This window comes from Phocoena sinus, chromosome 2 (genome assembly GCF_008692025.1).
Source record: "Phocoena sinus isolate mPhoSin1 chromosome 2, mPhoSin1.pri, whole genome shotgun sequence".
Taxonomy (NCBI): domain Eukaryota; kingdom Metazoa; phylum Chordata; class Mammalia; order Artiodactyla; family Phocoenidae; genus Phocoena; species Phocoena sinus.
In genome coordinates this window covers 78760917-78780432 of record NC_045764.1, presented here as the reverse complement: position 1 = coordinate 78780432, position 19516 = coordinate 78760917, and the positions used below count along the sequence as shown (strand labels likewise).

Here is a 19516-nt window from a genome sequence, read left to right as displayed (position 1 = left end):
ACAGGAGCTTTAAATGACACAATAGACCAGATAGATTTAATTGATATTTATAGGACAGTTCATCCAAAAACAGCAGATTACACTTTCTTCTCAAGTGCACATGGAACATTCTCCAGGATAGATCACACCTTGGGTGACAAATCAAGCCTCAGAAAATGAAAGAAAATTGAAATCATATCAAGCATCTTTTCTGACCATAACGCTATGAGATTGGAAATCAATTACAGGAAAAAAACTGTAAAACACACAAATACATGGAGGCTAAACAGTGTGCTACTAAATAACCAAGAGATCACTGAAGAAATCAAAGAAGAAATAAAAAAATACATAAAAACAAATGACAATAAAAACAGGACAACACAAAACCTATGGAATGCAGCAAAAGCAGTTCTAATAGGGAAGCTTATAGCAATTCAAGAAGCAAGAAAAATCTCAAATAAACAATCTAAGCCTACACTTAAAACAACTAGAGAAAGAAGAACAAAGAAAACCCAAAATCAGTAGAAGGAAAGAAATCATATACAGCAGAAATAAATTCAATAGAAATGGAGAAAACAATAGCAAAGTTCAATAAAACTAAAAGCTGGTTCTTTGAGAAGATAAAATTGATAAACCCTTAGCCAAAGTCATCAAGAAAAAAAGGGAGAGGATGCAAATCAATAAAATTAGAAATGAAAACGGAGAAATCACCACTGACACTGCAGAAATACAAAGGATTATAAGACACTACTACAAACAACTATATGCCAATAAAATGGACAACCATGGGCTTCCCTGGTGGCGCAGTAGTTGGGAGTCCGCCTGCCGATGCAGGGGACACGGGTTCGTGCCCCCGGTCCAGGAGGATCCCACGTGCCGCGGAGTGGCTGGGCTGGTGAGCCATGGCCGCTAAGCCTGCACATCCAGAGCCTGTGCTCTGCAGCGGGAGAGGCCACAACAGTGAGAGGCCCACGTACCGCAAAAAAAAAAAAAAAAAAAAATAGACAACCATGAAGAAACAGACAAATTCTTGGAAAGGTACAATCTTCCAGATTGAACCAGGAAGAATTAGAAAATATAAACATATCACAAGTAATGAAATTGAAAATGTAATTAAAAATCTTCCAACAAACAAAAGTCCAGGACCTGATGGCTTCACAGGCAAATTCTATCAAACATTTAGAGAAGAGCTAACACCAATCCTTCTCAAACTCTTCCAAAAAATTGCAGTGGGAGAAACACTCCCAAATTCATTCTATGAAGCCATCACCCTGATACCAATTCCAGAAAAAGATATCACAAAAAAAGAAAATTAGAGAGCAATATCACTGATGAACATAGATGCAAAAATCTGAACAAAATACTAGCAAACAGAACCCAGCAGCACGTTAAAAGGATCATACACCATGATCAAGTGAGACTTATTCCAGGGATGCAAGGATTCTTCAATATCTGCAAATCAATCAATGTGATACACCATATTAACAAATTAGGAAAAAACCCATATGATCATCTCAATACATGCAGAAAAAGCTTTTGACACAATTCAACACCCATTTATGATAAAAACTCTCCAGAAAATGGGCATAGAGGGAACCTACCTCCACATAATAAAAGCCATATATGACAAACCCACAGCAAGCATCATACTCAATGGTGAAAAACTGAAAGCATTTCCACTAAGATCAGGAACAAGACAAGGACGTCCACTCTTGCCACTATTATTCAACATAGTTTTGGAAGTCCTAGCCACAGCAATCGGAGAAGAAAGGGAAATAAAAGGAATACAAGTTGGAAAATAAGAGGTAAAACTGTCACTGTTTGTTGATCACATGACACTATACATGGAAAATCCTAAAGATGCCACCAGAAATCTAATAGAACTAATCAATGAATTTGGTAAGGTTGCAGGATACAAAATTAATGCACAGAAATCTCTGGCATTCCTATACACCAACAATGAAAAAGCAGAAAGAGAAATTAAGGAAAACTCCAATTTACCATTGCAATAAAAATAAAATACCTAGGAATAAACCTGCCTAAGGAGGTTAAAGACTTGTCCACAGAAAACTATAAAACACTGATGAAAGAAATCCAAGATGACATAAACAGATGGAGAAATATACCATGTTCTTGGATTGGAAGAATCAACACTGAAAATGACTACACTACCCAAAGTGACCTACAGATTCAATACAATCCCTATCAAGCTACCAATGGCATTCTTCACAGAATTAGAACAAAAAATTTTACAATTCGTATGGAAATACAAAAGAACCTGAATAGCCAAAGCAATCTTGAGAATGAAAAATGGAGTTGGAGGAATCAGGCTCCCTGACTTCGAACGATACCACAAAGCTACAGTAATCAAGACAGTATGGTACTGGCACAAAAACAGAAATATAGATCAATAGTACAGGATAGATGTCCAGAGATAAACCCACGGACACATGGGCAACTAATTTACGACAAAGGAGTCAAGAACATACAATGGAGAAAAGACAGCCTCTTCAATAAGTGCTGCTGGGAAAACTGGACGGCTACATTTAAAAGAATGAAATTAGAACACTCCCTAACACCATACACCAAAAATAAACTCCAAATGGATTAAAGACTTAAATTTAAGACCAGACACTATAGAACTCTTTGAGGGAGGCATAGGAAAAACACTCTTGGACATAAACCACAGCAAGATCTTTTTTGACCCACCTCCTAGAATAACGGAAATAAAAACAAAAATAAACAAATGGGACTTAATTAAACTTAAAAGCTTTTGCACAGCAAAGGAAACTATAAACAAGACAAAAAGACAACCCTCAGAATGGGAGAAAATATTTGCAAATTAAACAACAGACAAAGGATTAATCTCCAAAATATACAAAAACCTCATGGAGCTCAATATCAAAAAAAAAAAAAACCAATCCAGTTAAAAAATGGGTGGAAGACTTAAACAGACATTTCACCAAGGATGACATACAGATATCCAAGAGGCACATGAAGAGATGCTCAACATCACTAATTATTAGAGAAATGCAAATCAAAACTACAATGAGGTAACACCTCATGCTGGTCAGAATCAAAATATCTAGAAACAATAAATGCTGGAAAGGGTGTGGTGAAAAGTGAACCTTCCTCCACTTTTGGTGGGAATGTAAATTGATACAACCACTATGGAAAACAGTATAGCAGTTCCTTAAAACTCTAAAAATAGAACTACCATATGACCCAGCAATCCCAGTACTGGGCATATACCCTGAGAAAACTATAATTCAAAAAGAGACATGTACCACAATGTTCACTGCAGCACCATTTACAATAGCTAGGACATGGAGCCAACCTAAATGTCTATTGACAGATGAATGGATAAAGAAGATGTGGCACATATATACAATGGAATATTACTCAGCCATAAAAAGAAACAAAATTGAGTTATTTGTAGTGAGGTGGATGGACCTAGAGGTCTGTTATACAGAGTGAAGTAAGTCAGAAAGAGAAAAACAAATATCAAATACCATATGCTAACGTATATATATGGAATCTAAAAAGAAAAAAAAGGTACTGATGAACCTAGTTGCAGGGCAGGAATAAAGAGGTAGACACAGAGAATGGACTTGAGGACATGGGGTGGGAGGGGGAAGCCTGGACGAAGTGAGGGTAGCATCAACATATATACACTACCAAATGTAAAATAGTTGGCTGGTGGGAAGCAGCAGCACAGCACAGGGAGATAGGCGCAGTGCTTTGTGATGACCTAGAGGGGTGGGATAGGGAGGATGGGAGGGAGGCTCAAGAGGGCAGGGATATGGGGACATATGTTATGCATATGGCTGATTTGCTCTGTTGTGCAACAGAAACCAACACAGTATTCTGAAGCAATTATATTCCAATAAGGATCTATTTAAAAAAATAAAAATAATTAAACTACCATGTATATATAAACAAATGATCAAAATGATCATGTATGACCTTAGTAACCAGGTCTTTCCTTTCCTTTTTCATGGGATTATTAGCTGAAATGATTTTAGGTAACAATCCCATGAAAAAGACTCAGCCATGATGAATCATGATTGGTATGTCAAGGATCTTATTGCAAAGTTTAAAAATTACTAATAAAAGAATATAAACCTCAGGTGTAGTCACTGATAAATCCTCAATATTTTAAAAAGGAATTTGTGTCAATTTTTTAATAATAAAAAGTAAATATTTCTGCTTTTATTATTTCTTAAAAAAGACTTGATTTCTCACTATTGCTTATAAAAGAGCCATTTAAAACAATTATCCTTTTGCTCAATTTGGATTGTAGTTTTTTTTTTTAATTAAAAAAAATCTCTCTGTATATAGTGTAAACTATACTGGTATGCTTACTTTCATTTCTAGATTGTCTCAGTTTTTCTTTGTTTTAAATTAGCCTCACATAAAATGTTCCTATTATATGAATGTAGTTTCTGCATACAGATTAAGAATGAACAAAAATACTGAAGCAGTGGGCCTTGAGTCAATTAATTCCTGATCAACCATTTCTGTTCTTTGAGTTTCCACTCAAATCCAATTTTACTACCATTTTTCTTCAATAGTTTCAAACATTTCTGAAATAATTTTAGTAAAATGGTAAGTTCAGATAGGAACAAGGTTGTCTACATTTAAAAACCCCCAACAAACTCCAACATCATCTTGTGTATTCACACCATGTTATAGATGAAGAAACAAAAGAATAGAGAAGTAAAGATGACTTGCAAGTTCATTAGTGAATGGTTCTTCTATCACCAATGGGCCAAGCAGAGTTTTATACAATGGGTATTCAATATGTATTTGTTAACTGGTGGCAGTGTAACATCTTCCTTCTGAAGAACATCCATCAGTTCCCAATTTAATCTGCTGCATAAAGTCTCCAATCAATAAATATATAAATCTATGATGTATACAGTATGGCATTCTTCTAGAAACTATGTCAGCAGTTAATGATGAGTGTGATATATTTACCTGCCTTTCAAGATTATACAGGAGAGAAAAATAAAGACTTAAATAAGTCCTTCATGAAAAAGGATATCCGACCGGCCAAAAAAACATATTAAAAAATCAGTCAACTTTAGTCATCAAGGAGATGCAAATTAAAACCCAAATGGGAAAAAAACCTAATGTCCATACACAGTAGAATGGAAAAAGAAATTGTGGTATATATTCATAAACAGAATACTAAACAGCAATTAGAACGAATGAACCAAAACTACAGAAAGAAAAATGCTTGAATCTTATAAACAAATGTTGATCATTGTATAATTTCATTCATATAATGTTCTAAAACAAGCAAAGCTAATCCATGGTGTTTAGAAGCCAGGAGAGCAGTTGCTCTTGGCAAGGGTGGGGTGGAGGTGGTGGGAAGGGTAGTGACTGGAAGAGGACACAAGGGGCCTCTGGGATAATGGCGATGCTCAGTTTCTTGATCTGGAAGCTAGTAATACATGCATACTCACTGCGTGAAAATTTATTAAGTTGTACACTTATAAGGTGTGTACTTTTCTATGTGTATGATACACCTCAAAGAAAGTTACATAGAACACTGTAAATAAATGGTAAGAGAGATACAAAAAAGGTGTAATGTGATCAAAGAGTAGAGAGTAATTTTAACTTAGGTCATTGAGGATATAATCATATATGGAGAAAGTAGATTTAAACTGGGCCTTAAAAAACAAGCAGATTTAATCATATGGGTGTTAGTGTGGGAGGGGGTGATTCGTGTAGAGGGGTGTGAACAAAAACTGAGAAGAGGAGGATGTGCTTCTGAAATCTCAGTAAGTTCAAAAGAGCTAAGGTGTAGGATGAATGGTGGGGGAAAAGAAGGAGGGGGAAGAAGTTTATACAAAATAAGGATTACACCAGGTAGGCCAAAATGTTGGGTTGTGGAAGAGTTTGAGTAACAACTGCTGCCACATATTGAGGGCTTACTATGCTCTAGGCTTTGTGACAAACATTACATATATATGGTTTTAAGTAAACTTTAATAAAAACAGTATAGTATCCTTACATTTCACAAAGGGATAGAAAGCAACTGACACTAAAGATTAAGGACCTGCCTATGGCTACAAACCCCAGTACACTTTAAATTAGTCTCAAACTTTGATGTGGCTAGTTCCAAAGTCTAATCCTTCTCTACCATATAATTCTGCCTTCCTCTGAAAAATAAAGGTGTTGAACTTTATTCTGTAGCAATGGTTAATATTAAATTAGACTCATTACAGTCTAATTAATAATTAGACTCTAATAATAAATAATTATTAAATTAATTTAATAATTAATATTAAATTAGACTCATTAGAATGAGTCTTTCATAGTTTATGATTGTAGACTTTTAAAGAAAGTATAGAGGTCTTCATCTTCTAGGCTGAACAATTTTATTTATGTTTGAAACAGCTATTCCATTTGCTGTATCATTTCAGTTAACTTCAATGAAGTGTGGCACTCAGAACTGCATATACCATTTCTGGTCCTTTAACATTTATGAATTTCAATTTTATAGTTTTGGTGAAACATCAATGAACATTGCATAGTAAGGACCATTAAGATTCACTTCTCCATAAAATACCCCATTCTTCAGCAGTAGCCTTGAAAAGTAACAGCCTGTATTCCTAGTTTGGGTGGCCACCAGAAGAAATGTAACACAGCTAGAGCTCTCTCAAAGCTTCATCCCAAAGACTCATTATTTGTCTTGTGTGGTGGATCCTAGGTAGACCCCACCTACTGGTTGTATTTGACTGTGTTGGAACGTGCCCACTGTGAAAAGCTTTCTCCTTTGTTGGGGTGGAAGGATGGGGAAAAGAAGTTGTTAAAAAAATTATCGGCGAGTATCTTAACTTCGTGACAGCCTGAGACAGTGGCTATCAATTAGGGCAAACAATAGACTAACCAAAAAGCTTAAAAGGCAAAGCTGGGAAGTAAGATGTCCAAAGAAGCTTTGAAAAGCTCCAACATACTCCTGGGAATCTAGAAAGCCATGTACATGCAAAGAGTTATGTGCAATTCAAGACCCAAGAAGTCCCTAAGCTCTAACCTTTTGCTGAACTTGAGGCTCCAAAAAAGCAGAAAGTGAAGGCTAAGGAAGAGCTGTCAATTGCCTGAGAGTTTATGGTGTACCCCAACATGCACACAGAGCCCTCTGGCAAAGACTGATTTATTGGTTTAAGATGTTTAAGGAAATCTCTGTCCAATCAACAGCTGACTATTAAGTGAACTGAGTAGAGACTTCAATGGACAGACAAAAATATGAGAATTCATCAGTAGCAGACTGGTCCTATAGGGAGTCATTTAGGCTTAAATGAAAGGACAGTAAATAGTAATTCAAATCCACACTAAGAAATAAAGAACACCATTAAAGGTAACTACATAGGTAAATATAAAATACAGTCTAAATGTATTTTTTGTCTGTAACTCCTTTATTCTCCTATCTGATCTAAAAGACAACTACATAAAGCACCAAATATAAATCTGTGTTGAATGGGTACACAATGTATAAGATAAATGGGGGTGGGGAAGATTAACAGAGATATATAGGAGCAAAAGTTTTTATATATTTTTGAAATTAAGTTGGTTTTAATCCGAATAAGTGTTAACTGTAATCTCCAGGACAGCCACAGAAGAAATAATTTAAAATACACAGCTATAGTAAAAGAAACATGAAGAGGTTTAAAATGGTTTATTAGAAAATGCCCATTTATCACAAAACAAGTTAGTAATGACAGAATTGAGGAACAGACATAAAACATACAGAAAACAAATACAAAAATGGCAAATGTAAATATTATCAGTAGTTACATTAAATGTAAATGGATTAAACTTCCCAATGAAAAGGCAGGGACAGGCAGAACGGATTTAGAATAAGATATGATCAAACTACCTGTCATTTACATACTACATATATATTTTACACTCAAAGACACACATAGGTTGAAAGTAAAAAAACAGAAAAAGATGCAGCATGCCAAAAGTAACGAAAAGAGAACTGAAATGCCAATTTTAATGTCAGAGAAAAAGCCTTTGACAAAAATTGTTACTAGAGAAAAAGAAAGTTATCATTTCATGACAAATGGGTCAACATCAAGAAGATACAACAATCATAACCTGTTATGTACCAAACAACAGAGCTCAAAATACATAAAACAAAAATGGACAGAAATGAAGAGAGAAACAGAAAATTTAACAATAATAATTGGAGATTTTAATACTCCACTTTCAGTAATAGATAGAACTAAGCACAAGATATACAAGGAAATATACAACAACAGTATAAACCAAATAGAAACAGTAGACATCTATAGGACACTCCACCACCCAACAACAGAATATACATTCTTCTCAAGTGTACATGGAATATTCTCCAAGATAGATCATATGTTAGGCTATAAAACAAGTCTCAATACATTTAAAGGGAATGAAATCATATAAAGTATTTTCTTCAACTATAATGGAATGCAATTAGAAATCAATAGCTGAAGGGAACTGGAAATTCATAAATATGTGGAAATTACAAATGCGTCAAAGAAGAAATCAAAAGAGAAATTAGAAAATACATTGAGAAGAATAAAAATGAAGGCACAACATTCCAAAACTTATGGGATGTAGTGAAAGCAGTGTTTAGAGGAAAATTTATAGCTACATATGCCTACATTAGAAAAGAAGAAAGGTCTCAAATGAATAATCTTCTATGTTAAGAAACTAGAAAAGTTAAGAGGAAACCAAATCCAAAGCACGCAGAAGAGAGGAATAATATGGATTAGAGTGGAAATAAATGAAACAGGAAATAGAAAAACAACAGAAAAAATTTAATGAAGCCAATAGTTGATTCTTTGAAAAAGGTCAACAAAGCTGATAAATCTTTAGCTGAGCAGACCAAAATAAAAAAAGAGAAAAGGCTCAACTAAAATCAGAAATAAAACAGGGATATTACGACCAACCTTACAGAAATAAAAGGGACTGTTCGAGAATACCATGAAAAACTGTATGCCAACAAACTAAATAACCTACATGAATAGGCAAATTCCTAGAAGGACACAAACTACCAAAGTGGACTCAAAAAGGAGTAAGACAATCTGATCTATAAAAAGAGACTGAATTAAATTTAATTTAAATGAATTTAACTGAATTTTAAAAGTACCCACAAAGAAAAGCCCAAGATTAGATGGCGTCACTGGTGAATTCTACCAAATAGTTAAAGATTAATACCAATCCTTCATAAAGTCTTGCATAAAAACAGAAGAGGAATACTCCCAAACTCATTCTGTAAGGGCAATCTTACCTGATTCCAAAGCTAGACAAAGATATCAAAGAAAGAAAAATACAGACCAATATCCCTTATGATTATAGATGTAAAAATCCTTAACAAAATACTAGCAAACTGAGTCTGTCAGCATATACAAAGAATAATACATTGTGACTAAGTGTGATTTATCCCAGGAATACAAGACAGATTCAACATACAAAAATCAATCAATAACATAATACACTGTATTAATTGCATAAGAAAAAAATCTGACACGATTATCTGAATAGATGCATAAAAAGCATTTGACAAATTTTAACATCCAACAATCTCGTAATAGAATGTAAGTTCCTCACACGTATAAAGATAATCTATGGAAAACCCATAGCTATCATAGTTAATGATGAAATGCTAAAGACTTCCCCCTTCAGACTGGGCTCATCATTTCTATTCAGCACTGTACTGGTGATTCTAGCAGAGCAATTAGACAAGAAAGTGGAATAAGAGCCAGATGAGAAAGGAAGAGGTAAAACTATCTCTATTTTCAGATGACATTATATGCAGAAAATCCTAAGGAATGTACTAAAAAAAAAAACTATTATCAGAGCAAATAAACTAGTTCAGCAAGACTGCAGGATACAAGACAAACATATAAAAATTAGTCTTACTTCTATAAACTAGCAACAATCAAAAATGAAATTAAAAATTAACTCCATTTACAACATCATTAAAAAAAAAAAGCCAGGAATAAACTTAACAGAAGTATAAGATGTATATAAGAAAACTATAGAACATTTCTTAAAAAATTAAAGACCTAAGGAAATGGAAATATATTCTGTGTTCATGGGCTGAAATGAGTAATACTGTTAAGATGACAATACTCCCAAATTGATATACAGATTCAATGCAATCTTTATGAAAATTCCAACTGTCTTCCTTACAGAAACTGAGAAGCTGATGCTAAAATCCATATGGAAATTCAAGGGACCCAGAAGAGTCAAAATAATCTTCCCAATTTCAAAAATTACTACAAAGCTAAAGTAATCAATACATCATAATACTAGCATAAAGAAAGATACATAAAGCAATGGAACAGAATTCAGAGTCCAGAAGTAAGCCCTTATACGTATGGTCAATTGATTTTCCACAAGGGTGCCAAGACCATTCAATGGGGAAGAAGTAGTCTTTTCAACAAATGATGCTGTGACAATTGGATATTGGATATCCATGTACAAAAGAATGAATTTGGGTATCTACTTCCCACCATGTACAAATATTAACTCAAAATGCAAAGACCCAAATGCCTGAGCTAAAAGTATAAAACTCTTATAATTATAAACATAGTGTAAATCTGCAACAGTTTCTCAGATATGATACCTAAAAGCACAAGCAACCAAAGAAAAAATAAATTGGATTTCATCAAAATTAAGTTTTTGTTCATCAGATGACACTATCAAAACAATGAGGAAAGCCCAAAGAGTGGGAGAAATATCTGCAAATCATAATATACCTAATAAGGATCTATTATCCTGAATAAATATAGAGCACTTATAACTAAATAATAAAAAAGCAAATAACAAAAATGGGAAAAGAATAAATATTTCTCCAAAGGAAATATACAAATAGCCAATAAGCACATGAAAGGATGTTTAATATCATCAGTCATCAGGGAAATGCAAATCAAAACCATGAGCTACTACTTCATATGTACTAGAATGGCTATAATATAAAAGGCAGACAAGTGTTGGTGAGGGTGTAGAGAAATGCAACCCTCATACATTGTTGATACGAATGTAAATGGTGCATCCATTCTGGAATACAGTTTGGTAATTCTTCAAAAAGTTAAACATAGAGTTACAATATGGTCCAGAAATTCCACTTCTAGATATACGCCCAAGAGAAAGGAAAACACATACCATATCAAGACTTGTAGACAAACGTTCACAGCAGCCTTATTTATAATACCAAAAAGTGTAAACAGCTCAAATGTTCATTAACTGATGGATGGATAAATAAAATGTGGTATATTCATACAATGGACTATTATTTGGCCATAAAAGAGAATGAAGTACTGATATATGATACAACACAGATACACATTGAAAACTATGTCAACTGAAAGAAGCCAGACAGGAAAGGCCACAAAATATATGAACCCATTTATATGAAATGTCCAGAATAGGCAAATTCATACAGAAAGATTATTTGTTGCTAGGGTCTGGGAGGAAGGAAAAATGGGTAGTTACCACTAATGGATAATGGGGTTTTGGGGAAGTAACGAAAATATTCTAGCATTAGATGTGACTGATGCACGACCTTGTAAATATACTAACACCCACAGAATTGTGCAATTTAAAAGTGAATTTTGGGGCTTCCCTGGTGGCGCAGTGGTTGGGAGTCCGCCTGCCGATGCAGGGGACATGGGTTCGTGCCCCGGTCCGGGAGGATCCCGCATACCGCGGAGCGGCTGGGTCCGTGAGCCATGGCCGCTGAGCCTGCGCGTCCAGAGCCTGTGCTCCACAATGGAAGAGGCCGCAACAGTGAGAGGCCCACGTATCGCAAAAAAAAAAAAAAAAAAAAGTGAATTTTATGTGACATATCTCAAAATATAAAAGCTCACAAACAAAACAAAATGTATAGTTTTGCCTACCTGTGAATAACTGTCTTAGTCTATAATATGCAGTAAAATGAGACGTTACTACTGTGTGAATCTGAATCATATGCTTTAAGACTGGGTAGTAAAAATAAATAAATAAACAAAAGACTGGGGAGTGGAAAGTGATTCCTTTGTTGAGATATAAGCTAGACAATTACATTTGCATAAGTAAGGCTCCACTGTTCTCAAATCATTAAAACACAGACTCCAAATATGAAAAAAATGTTTTTCTATTTTTAAAATAGCTCCAAACCTGGTAATAGATGGATTAGAGGATTGTTAATTTTCCCAGATGTGATAAAGATATTATGGTTATAAAAGGGACTGTTCTTACTCTTAAAAGTATCATATCCAAAACTTAATTTCATATGGTACAGGAAAAAAACTGTTGAATCTAGGTGGAGAATATGTGCATATTCTTACATTATTCTTTCAACATTTGTTATATTTGAAAATTTTGATAACAGAAGTGGGAGGAGAAATTGCCCTGAACACAAAACAGTTCTTCAGGGTAGATGATGACAGTACTGAAGAGAAGCTGAAGAGATCTAAAAGAGTAAGGATATTCCCAAAACTATGAATTCATGTACGACGTATAGTGTCTACTTGGCAAATTTCAGGCTGCGTTACCTGGCAGCATCATGGTTTTGTGAAAGGGTGAAATATTTGCTTTCTAATTCTGTTTTCTTTCTGATGGTACCCACTATGATTGATCTTTTTGGCCATGGCACAACATTAGGCTACTCTTCCCAGGATATAATTTATAAAGATCTTCCTGAGCCATTTATAAAAGGTAGCTGAAAATCCTCTTCCTGTAATACAGGTTATTTTCTTAAATACACTTACTTTTGCCCACAGTGAAGTTTCCTGATTAAATATGCTTATGTGGATTTTTCTGCCAACTTATATGCCTTAGGACTGTTCCTACAGTTGATATACTGCTGGCATTCTTGACCTGATAGAGCTCAACGTAAACTGCCTTTCTTCTTACATGGCCCACAGAAGACTACCCTGCTGTTTGTACTTCTCCTTTAAAGATGTTATTTGTTTACCCTCATTTTTACTTCCCTATCCTTCAGCAAAGTGATCCAGTAAAAAACAAAAACATCCAGGCACATTACCTTGTTAAAGCCTTCTGAAAAATCAGTACCCTTTACTGTTCAATTTAAACATAAAATAACCTAAACATAAAGGCAAATCTAACAGTAAAATAAAAATGGTTAAGTAGCCCGTATGTAGCACACCTAGCCTTCACCTGAATTAATAAGTGTCCTGTAATACAACCCACTTGTGACAACCAAAAATGTCCCCTGGCGGGCTAAACTACCTGCAGTTGAGAACCAGTACTCTAAAGCAGTACATGTCAACTCTGGCCTCAAAGTAAGAACACTTGGTAAACATTTAAAATTCCTAATGCCCAGCTGCACCTCATATGAATTAAACTGGACTATCTGGGTAGACAGGGGTGCGAAACAGACTTGTTTTGAAAGCACCCCAGGTGACTGCAATTTCTAGCCAAACTACTCTGAAGTGACAATTTTATATATAATTTCTCTCTCCCTTCCAGGATATCTATGAACTCTCAGAAAGAGAGGACAGGTGCATTTTGGGTATATGCTGGTCATGTCTAGTCTGGCTACTAGATGAAACAGTACACTCAGGGAAGAGGCGCTAAGAGCTGGGAAAGAAAAGACTTGTTATAAACTCATTTACTTTCAGTAAACAATTTTTTAACCTACACACCCAACGCAATTTTAAAGTTTTTAGAAATTCAATAGCACTGCTGCTTATAGTTGGTAGGGTGCCATGGAGGAAGGGAGAATGGACGGGTGGTGGGGTGGAGCCGGGGTGTGTGTGTAGGAGATAAAGTAAATAGGGTATATGCTCCCAGAGACATGCAGGGATTTCATGTTGACTGATTAGTTTCTTCCAGAGAGTTGCAGGAGAGAATGTAATGCATACAAGCAATACAGTTAATAAAGTTAATATTTTTAAGCATACATTTAAAATATTTTTCTATATTATCTCATCAGATTCACAGACTTGAATTATTAGAAAATGTAATAACTTCTGCCTAAAAAATTTTAATGAAGACAGAATATGGTGAGTTGCAGAGTGAATGAGACATGAGGAAGTTAATGTATGGCCCACTTCTACTGAAAGAAACTTCTTAGAGCTCTAAAAGTTATTCTGCCTTAGGCTGTCAGGGTAGTTATTTACACTGTTTAAGTGTTTCCTAGGTGCTAGGTTCCTATGGGGATTTAAGATTAATCTGGAAGGCCAGAAAACTTGAGATAGTTACATAATCATATGCTGCATTACACTGTCATATGCCAAAGTAAGTGAAGAAAAATTCTGGTTAAATGTAACGGACAGATCACATGCTTAAAAAAAAGTTAATATACGGAATAAATCCTCCCCCCCTTCCCCCCCAAGGCACAGAGTAACAGCGGTCAGAAATCATCTCCCAGGCAGAATAACTTAACCCTTCAGAGAAATTTAAAAGGAGTGAGTGACAGTCAAGAGAAAGCAAAAGATGAGGTAGAAATCTCAAGCCAGTCTGGGTGGTAGTGGGGAGGGGAAAGGGGAATGCAGTGCAGATTTGTTAAAAGTCTGCTAACAGAATAGTCCATTTCTCCCTTCCCTGCCCAACGTCCAGAACTATTCCCAGTAGCCAGTGGTGCTTCCTAAGCAGAAGTTTGGAAGAATCCTTCTGAAGAACAGAGAGACACCTGGAGAACATAGAGACATTTGGAAATCTCTCAAAATAAAGCTTGGTCACCTAAAAGTAAAGCCCAACAGCAGACAAGCTCTGGCTTGCCTTTCAAAATATGAAGATAACAAAGAGCACTGGACGTGTTTAAGAAAATCTCCAACATGAAAGAAGATTAAAAAAAAAAAACAACTAAGAATAAAAATTCAGAAGCAGAGATAATGCAGGAAATGAAGACCAAAAAGAATGTGCATCTCTATGTATTAGATGACTTCTGTCCAAATTACAAAAACACAAATCCTTAGTAATTTCATGTATTGGAATTTGTTTTACTGATATACGTGTGTGTTCACTGATGGCAGCACTGTCAGTATTACCAAAAAGGCTAGAAACAACCTAGATGTCGATCAATTGAAGTCTAAATATACATAATGATTCATATGATAGAATGAGATGAGGCCATTCATAATTAAGATTAATTATGATTATTTAATTATAATAATTATACAGGCATACCTCAGAGATATTTCCGGTTGGGTTCCAGACCACCGCAATAAAGAGAACATCACCATAAAGCAGGTCACACGAAGTTTTTGGTTTCCCAGTGCATAACAAAACTATGTTTACACTATACTGTAGTCTATTAAGTGTCCAATAGCATTACATCTAAAAAACAACATACATACCTTAATTAAAAAACACTACTGCTAATAAATGCTAACTGTCACCTGAGCCTTCAGTGAGGCATAGTAAAATCAAAGATCACTGATCATCATAACAAGAATAATAATGATGAAAAAGCTTGAAATTCTGTGAGAATTAACCAAAATGTGACACAGAGACATGAAGTAAGCAAATGCTGCTGGAAGAATGGTGTCAACAGAATTGCTTAAGGCAGGGTTGCCACAAACTTTCATTTGTAAAAACTGTAGTATCTATGAAGCACAGTATAGCAAAGCACAATAAAATGAGGTATGCCAGTATAGTAAAACGATTAATAATTAATGTTCTGTTATGGATAGATCTCAGGATACGTTGCTGGGTGAACAAATGCAAAGCATAAAACCATGTAGACAGCACGTAAAGAAAGAGGAAACAAAAATATGTAATACTGCTTACCTGTACAGTATTACAAAATATTGCTGCAATGACAGAAAAGAAACTACAGTAAGTCCCCTACACATGAACGAGTTCCGTTCCGAGAATGCATTCGTAAGTTTAATTTCTTTGTGAGTCCAACAAAGTTAGCCTAGGTACCCAACTAACACAATCGGCTGTATAGTACTGTACTGTAATAGGCTTATAATACTTCTCACACAAATAATATAGAAAAAACAAACACAAAAAATAAAGAAAACCTTTTTAACCTTACAGTACAGTACCTTGAAAAGTACCAGCTACACCACTGTTGCTTTTACGCTTGCTTCTGGACATCCTGGGCTTGAAATAAAGATACTGTACTACTTACTGTACTCTATCCAGTACTGTAAAGTACATAAAAGCAAAACTACTTGTAGAGGATGCATGCACATGACAATATATGCCAGACACGTGAACTAACTTACGTGATTGGACATGCAAACACACGTTTGCATCTTTGAAAGTTCTCAATTTGAAGGTTCGTATATAGGTGACTTACTGTAATATGAGTTGCTGCCTATAGGTTTAGAAAATGGGTGGCTGAAAGACAAAGATGAGATGGAATTTCTTCCTTGTATACTTTTTATGCTTTATAATCATGTGAATGTAATCATTCAAAAATTAAATTAGAATGGATAAACTGTAGCTTTTGATCTAACAATTCCAAGTACCACTGATCCCTGAACAACCTGAGGCTGAACTGCATGGGTCCACTTATATGCAAAATTTTAAAAATAAATACTACTACAGTACTATACTATCCTTGGATGGTTGAATTCACAGATGTAGAACGAAGAATATGAAGGACCAAGTGTAAATTTATAGTGGATTTTTGGCTGCTTTGGGTCAGCACTCCTAACCCTTGCAATGTTCAAGAGTCAATCACAGTGTATACTTCAATGTTACTTTCATACAAGTGCAAAGATACTTAATTCAAGGCTGTTGAGCATTTTTTTAATAGTAGAAAAAATCAGGAACTACCTAAATGTCCATCAATAGAGGCTATAAACACACACACACACACACACACACACACACACACACACACACACACACACACCATGGAACATTTATATTATGAAATACTGTGCAGCAGTAAAAAAAAAAAAGAATGTAATAACTCTACATATATAGACAAGGAGAGCTACCTAAGATACAGTGCTTAGTGATAAAAGTAAGAACAACATTTACAGTATAGTTTCATTTTAAATAAAAAACCGTATGAATAACTGACAGGACTCATATGTACAGAAAAAAAGAACAGGAAGATAAAGCTGTTAGAAATATTTAAATCTCAAGAGCATAGTGGGATGAAGGGGGGAATAAACAAAGATCTTAATTTGATGTTATATTTTCAGACTGTTTTAATTTGTTATAACGAACACATATTGTATATTATTTGTAGAATTAAAAACAAATTAATGTAAATAGCTCATAAGAGGTTAATATTCAGGATATAAGGAACTCCTACAATTCAACAACATAAAAACAAACAACCCAATGCATAAATGGGCAAAAGAACTTGAATACATTTCTCCAAAGAAGATATACAAAAGGCCAATAAACATATGAAAACATGCTCAATACCACTAATCATTCAGGGAATGTAAATCAAAACCACAATGAGGGAATGGAAGAAGGTATCCCATGCAAATGGAAATCAAAAGAAAGCTGGAGTAGCAATACTCATATCACACAAAATAGACTTTAAAATAAAGACTGTTATAAGAGACAAAGAAGGACACTACATAATGACCAAGGGATCAATCCAAGAAGACGATATAACAGTTGTAAATGTATATGCACCCAACACAGGAGCACCTTAATACATAAGGCAAATACTAACAACCATAAAGGGAGAAATCGACAGTAACACAACAATAGGAGGGGACTTTAACATCCCATTTGCATCAATGGATAGATCATCCAGACAGAAAATCAATAAGGAAACACAGGCATTAAATGACACATTAGACTAGATGGACTTAATTGATATTTACAGAGCATTCCATCCAAAAGCAGCAGAATACACATTATTCTCAATTGCACGCGGAACATTCTCCAGGATTGACCACATGCTGGGCCACAAGGCGAGGCTTGGTAAATTTAAGAAAATTGAAATCATATCATGCATCTTTTCCAATCACAATGCTATGAGCTTAGAAATAAACTACAAAAAAAAATTATAAAAAACACAAACACATGGAGGTTAAACAGTAATGCTATGAAACAACCAATGGACCACTGAAGAAATCAAAGATGAAATCAAAAACTACCTAGAGACAAGTGAAAATGAAACCACAATGATCCAAAACCTATGGGATGCAGCAAAAGCAGTTCTGAGAGAGAAGTTTATAGCAATACAGTCTTACAACAGGAAACAAGAAAAATCTCAAATAAACAATCTAACCTTATACCTAAAGCAACTAGAGAAAGAACAAAGCCTAAAGTTAGCAGAAGGAAAGAAATTATAAAGTTCAGTGCAGAAATAAATGAAACAGAGACAAAGATAACAATAGCAAAGATCAATGAAACTAAGAGCCGGTTCTTTGAAAAAGAAAATTGATAAACCTTTAGCCAGACTGATCAAGGAAAAAAGGGAGAGGACTCAAATCAATAAAATTAGAAATGAAAAAGGAGAAGTTACAACTGACACCACAGAAATACAAAGGACCTGGTGGTCCAGGGCTTAAGACTGCGAGCTCCCGATGCAGGGGGGCCCAGGTACAATCCCTGGTCAGGGAACTAGATCCTGCATGCTGCAATTAAAGATACCACACGTGGCAACGAAGATCCCACATGCGGCAACTAAGACCCAGCACAGCCAAAAAGAAAAAAAAAAAAATAAATATTTTTTAAAAAGAGGATCATAAGAGACTACTACGAGCAACTGTATGCCAATAAAATGGACAACCTAGAAGAAATAGACAAATTCTTAGAAAGGTACCTCCCAAGACTGAACCAGGAAGAAACAGAAAATATGAACACACCAAGCACAAGCACTGAAATTGAAACTGTGATTAAAAAACTCCCAACAGGGCTTCCCTGGTGGCGCAGTGGTTGAGAGTCCGCCTGCTGATGCAGGGGACACGGGTTCGTGTCCCGGTTTGGGAAGATCCCACATGCCGTGGAGCGGCTAGGCCCGTGAGGCATGGCCGCTGAGCCTGCGCGTCCAGAGCCTGTGCTCCACAATGGGAGAGGCCACAACAGTGAGAGGCCCGTGTACCGCAAAAACAAAACAAAACAAAACAAAAAACCTCCCAACAAACAAATGTCCAGGACCTGATGGCTTCACAGGTGAATTCTACCAAACATTTAGAGAAGAGCTAACATCTATCCTTCTGAAACTGCTCCCAAAAATTGCAGAGGAAGGAAAACTCCCAAACTCATTTTATGAGGTGACCATCACCCTGACACCAAAACCAGAAAAAGATGCCACAAAAAAAGAAAATTACAGGCCAATATCACTGATGAACATAGATGCAAAAATCCTCAGCAAAATACTAGCAATCTGAATCCAACAATACATTAAAAGGATCATACACATGATCAAGTGGGATTTCTCGCAGGGATGAAAGTATTTTTCAATATCCACTAATCAATCAGTGTGATACACTGTATCAACAAATTGAAGAATAAAAACCATATGATCATCTCAATATATGCAGAAGAAGCTTTTGACAAAATTCAGCACCCATTTATGATAAAAATTGCAGATATCAAAACTAATACAGAGGAATATGCTGCATTTCTATACACTAACAATGAAAGATCAGAA

General features: G+C 35.3%; 1 protein-coding gene across 4 annotated transcripts in view; it reads right to left on the bottom strand.

Moving 5' to 3' along the window:
* Window positions 1-19516, bottom strand: part of RFX7 (regulatory factor X7) — a 150877-nt gene that overhangs the window by 29647 nt on the left and 101714 nt on the right. The window contains exon 1 of one of the 4 annotated variants that reach the window (XM_032621324.1): window positions 15115-15239. The exons of the other annotated variants lie outside the window; for them this stretch is intronic. Coding sequence (XP_032477215.1) covers window positions 15115-15170 — 56 coding nt within the window. The 5' untranslated portion in view covers window positions 15171-15239. Of the gene's footprint in view, window positions 1-15114; window positions 15240-19516 lie in introns of those variants that run through there. 4 annotated transcript variants of the gene reach the window in all.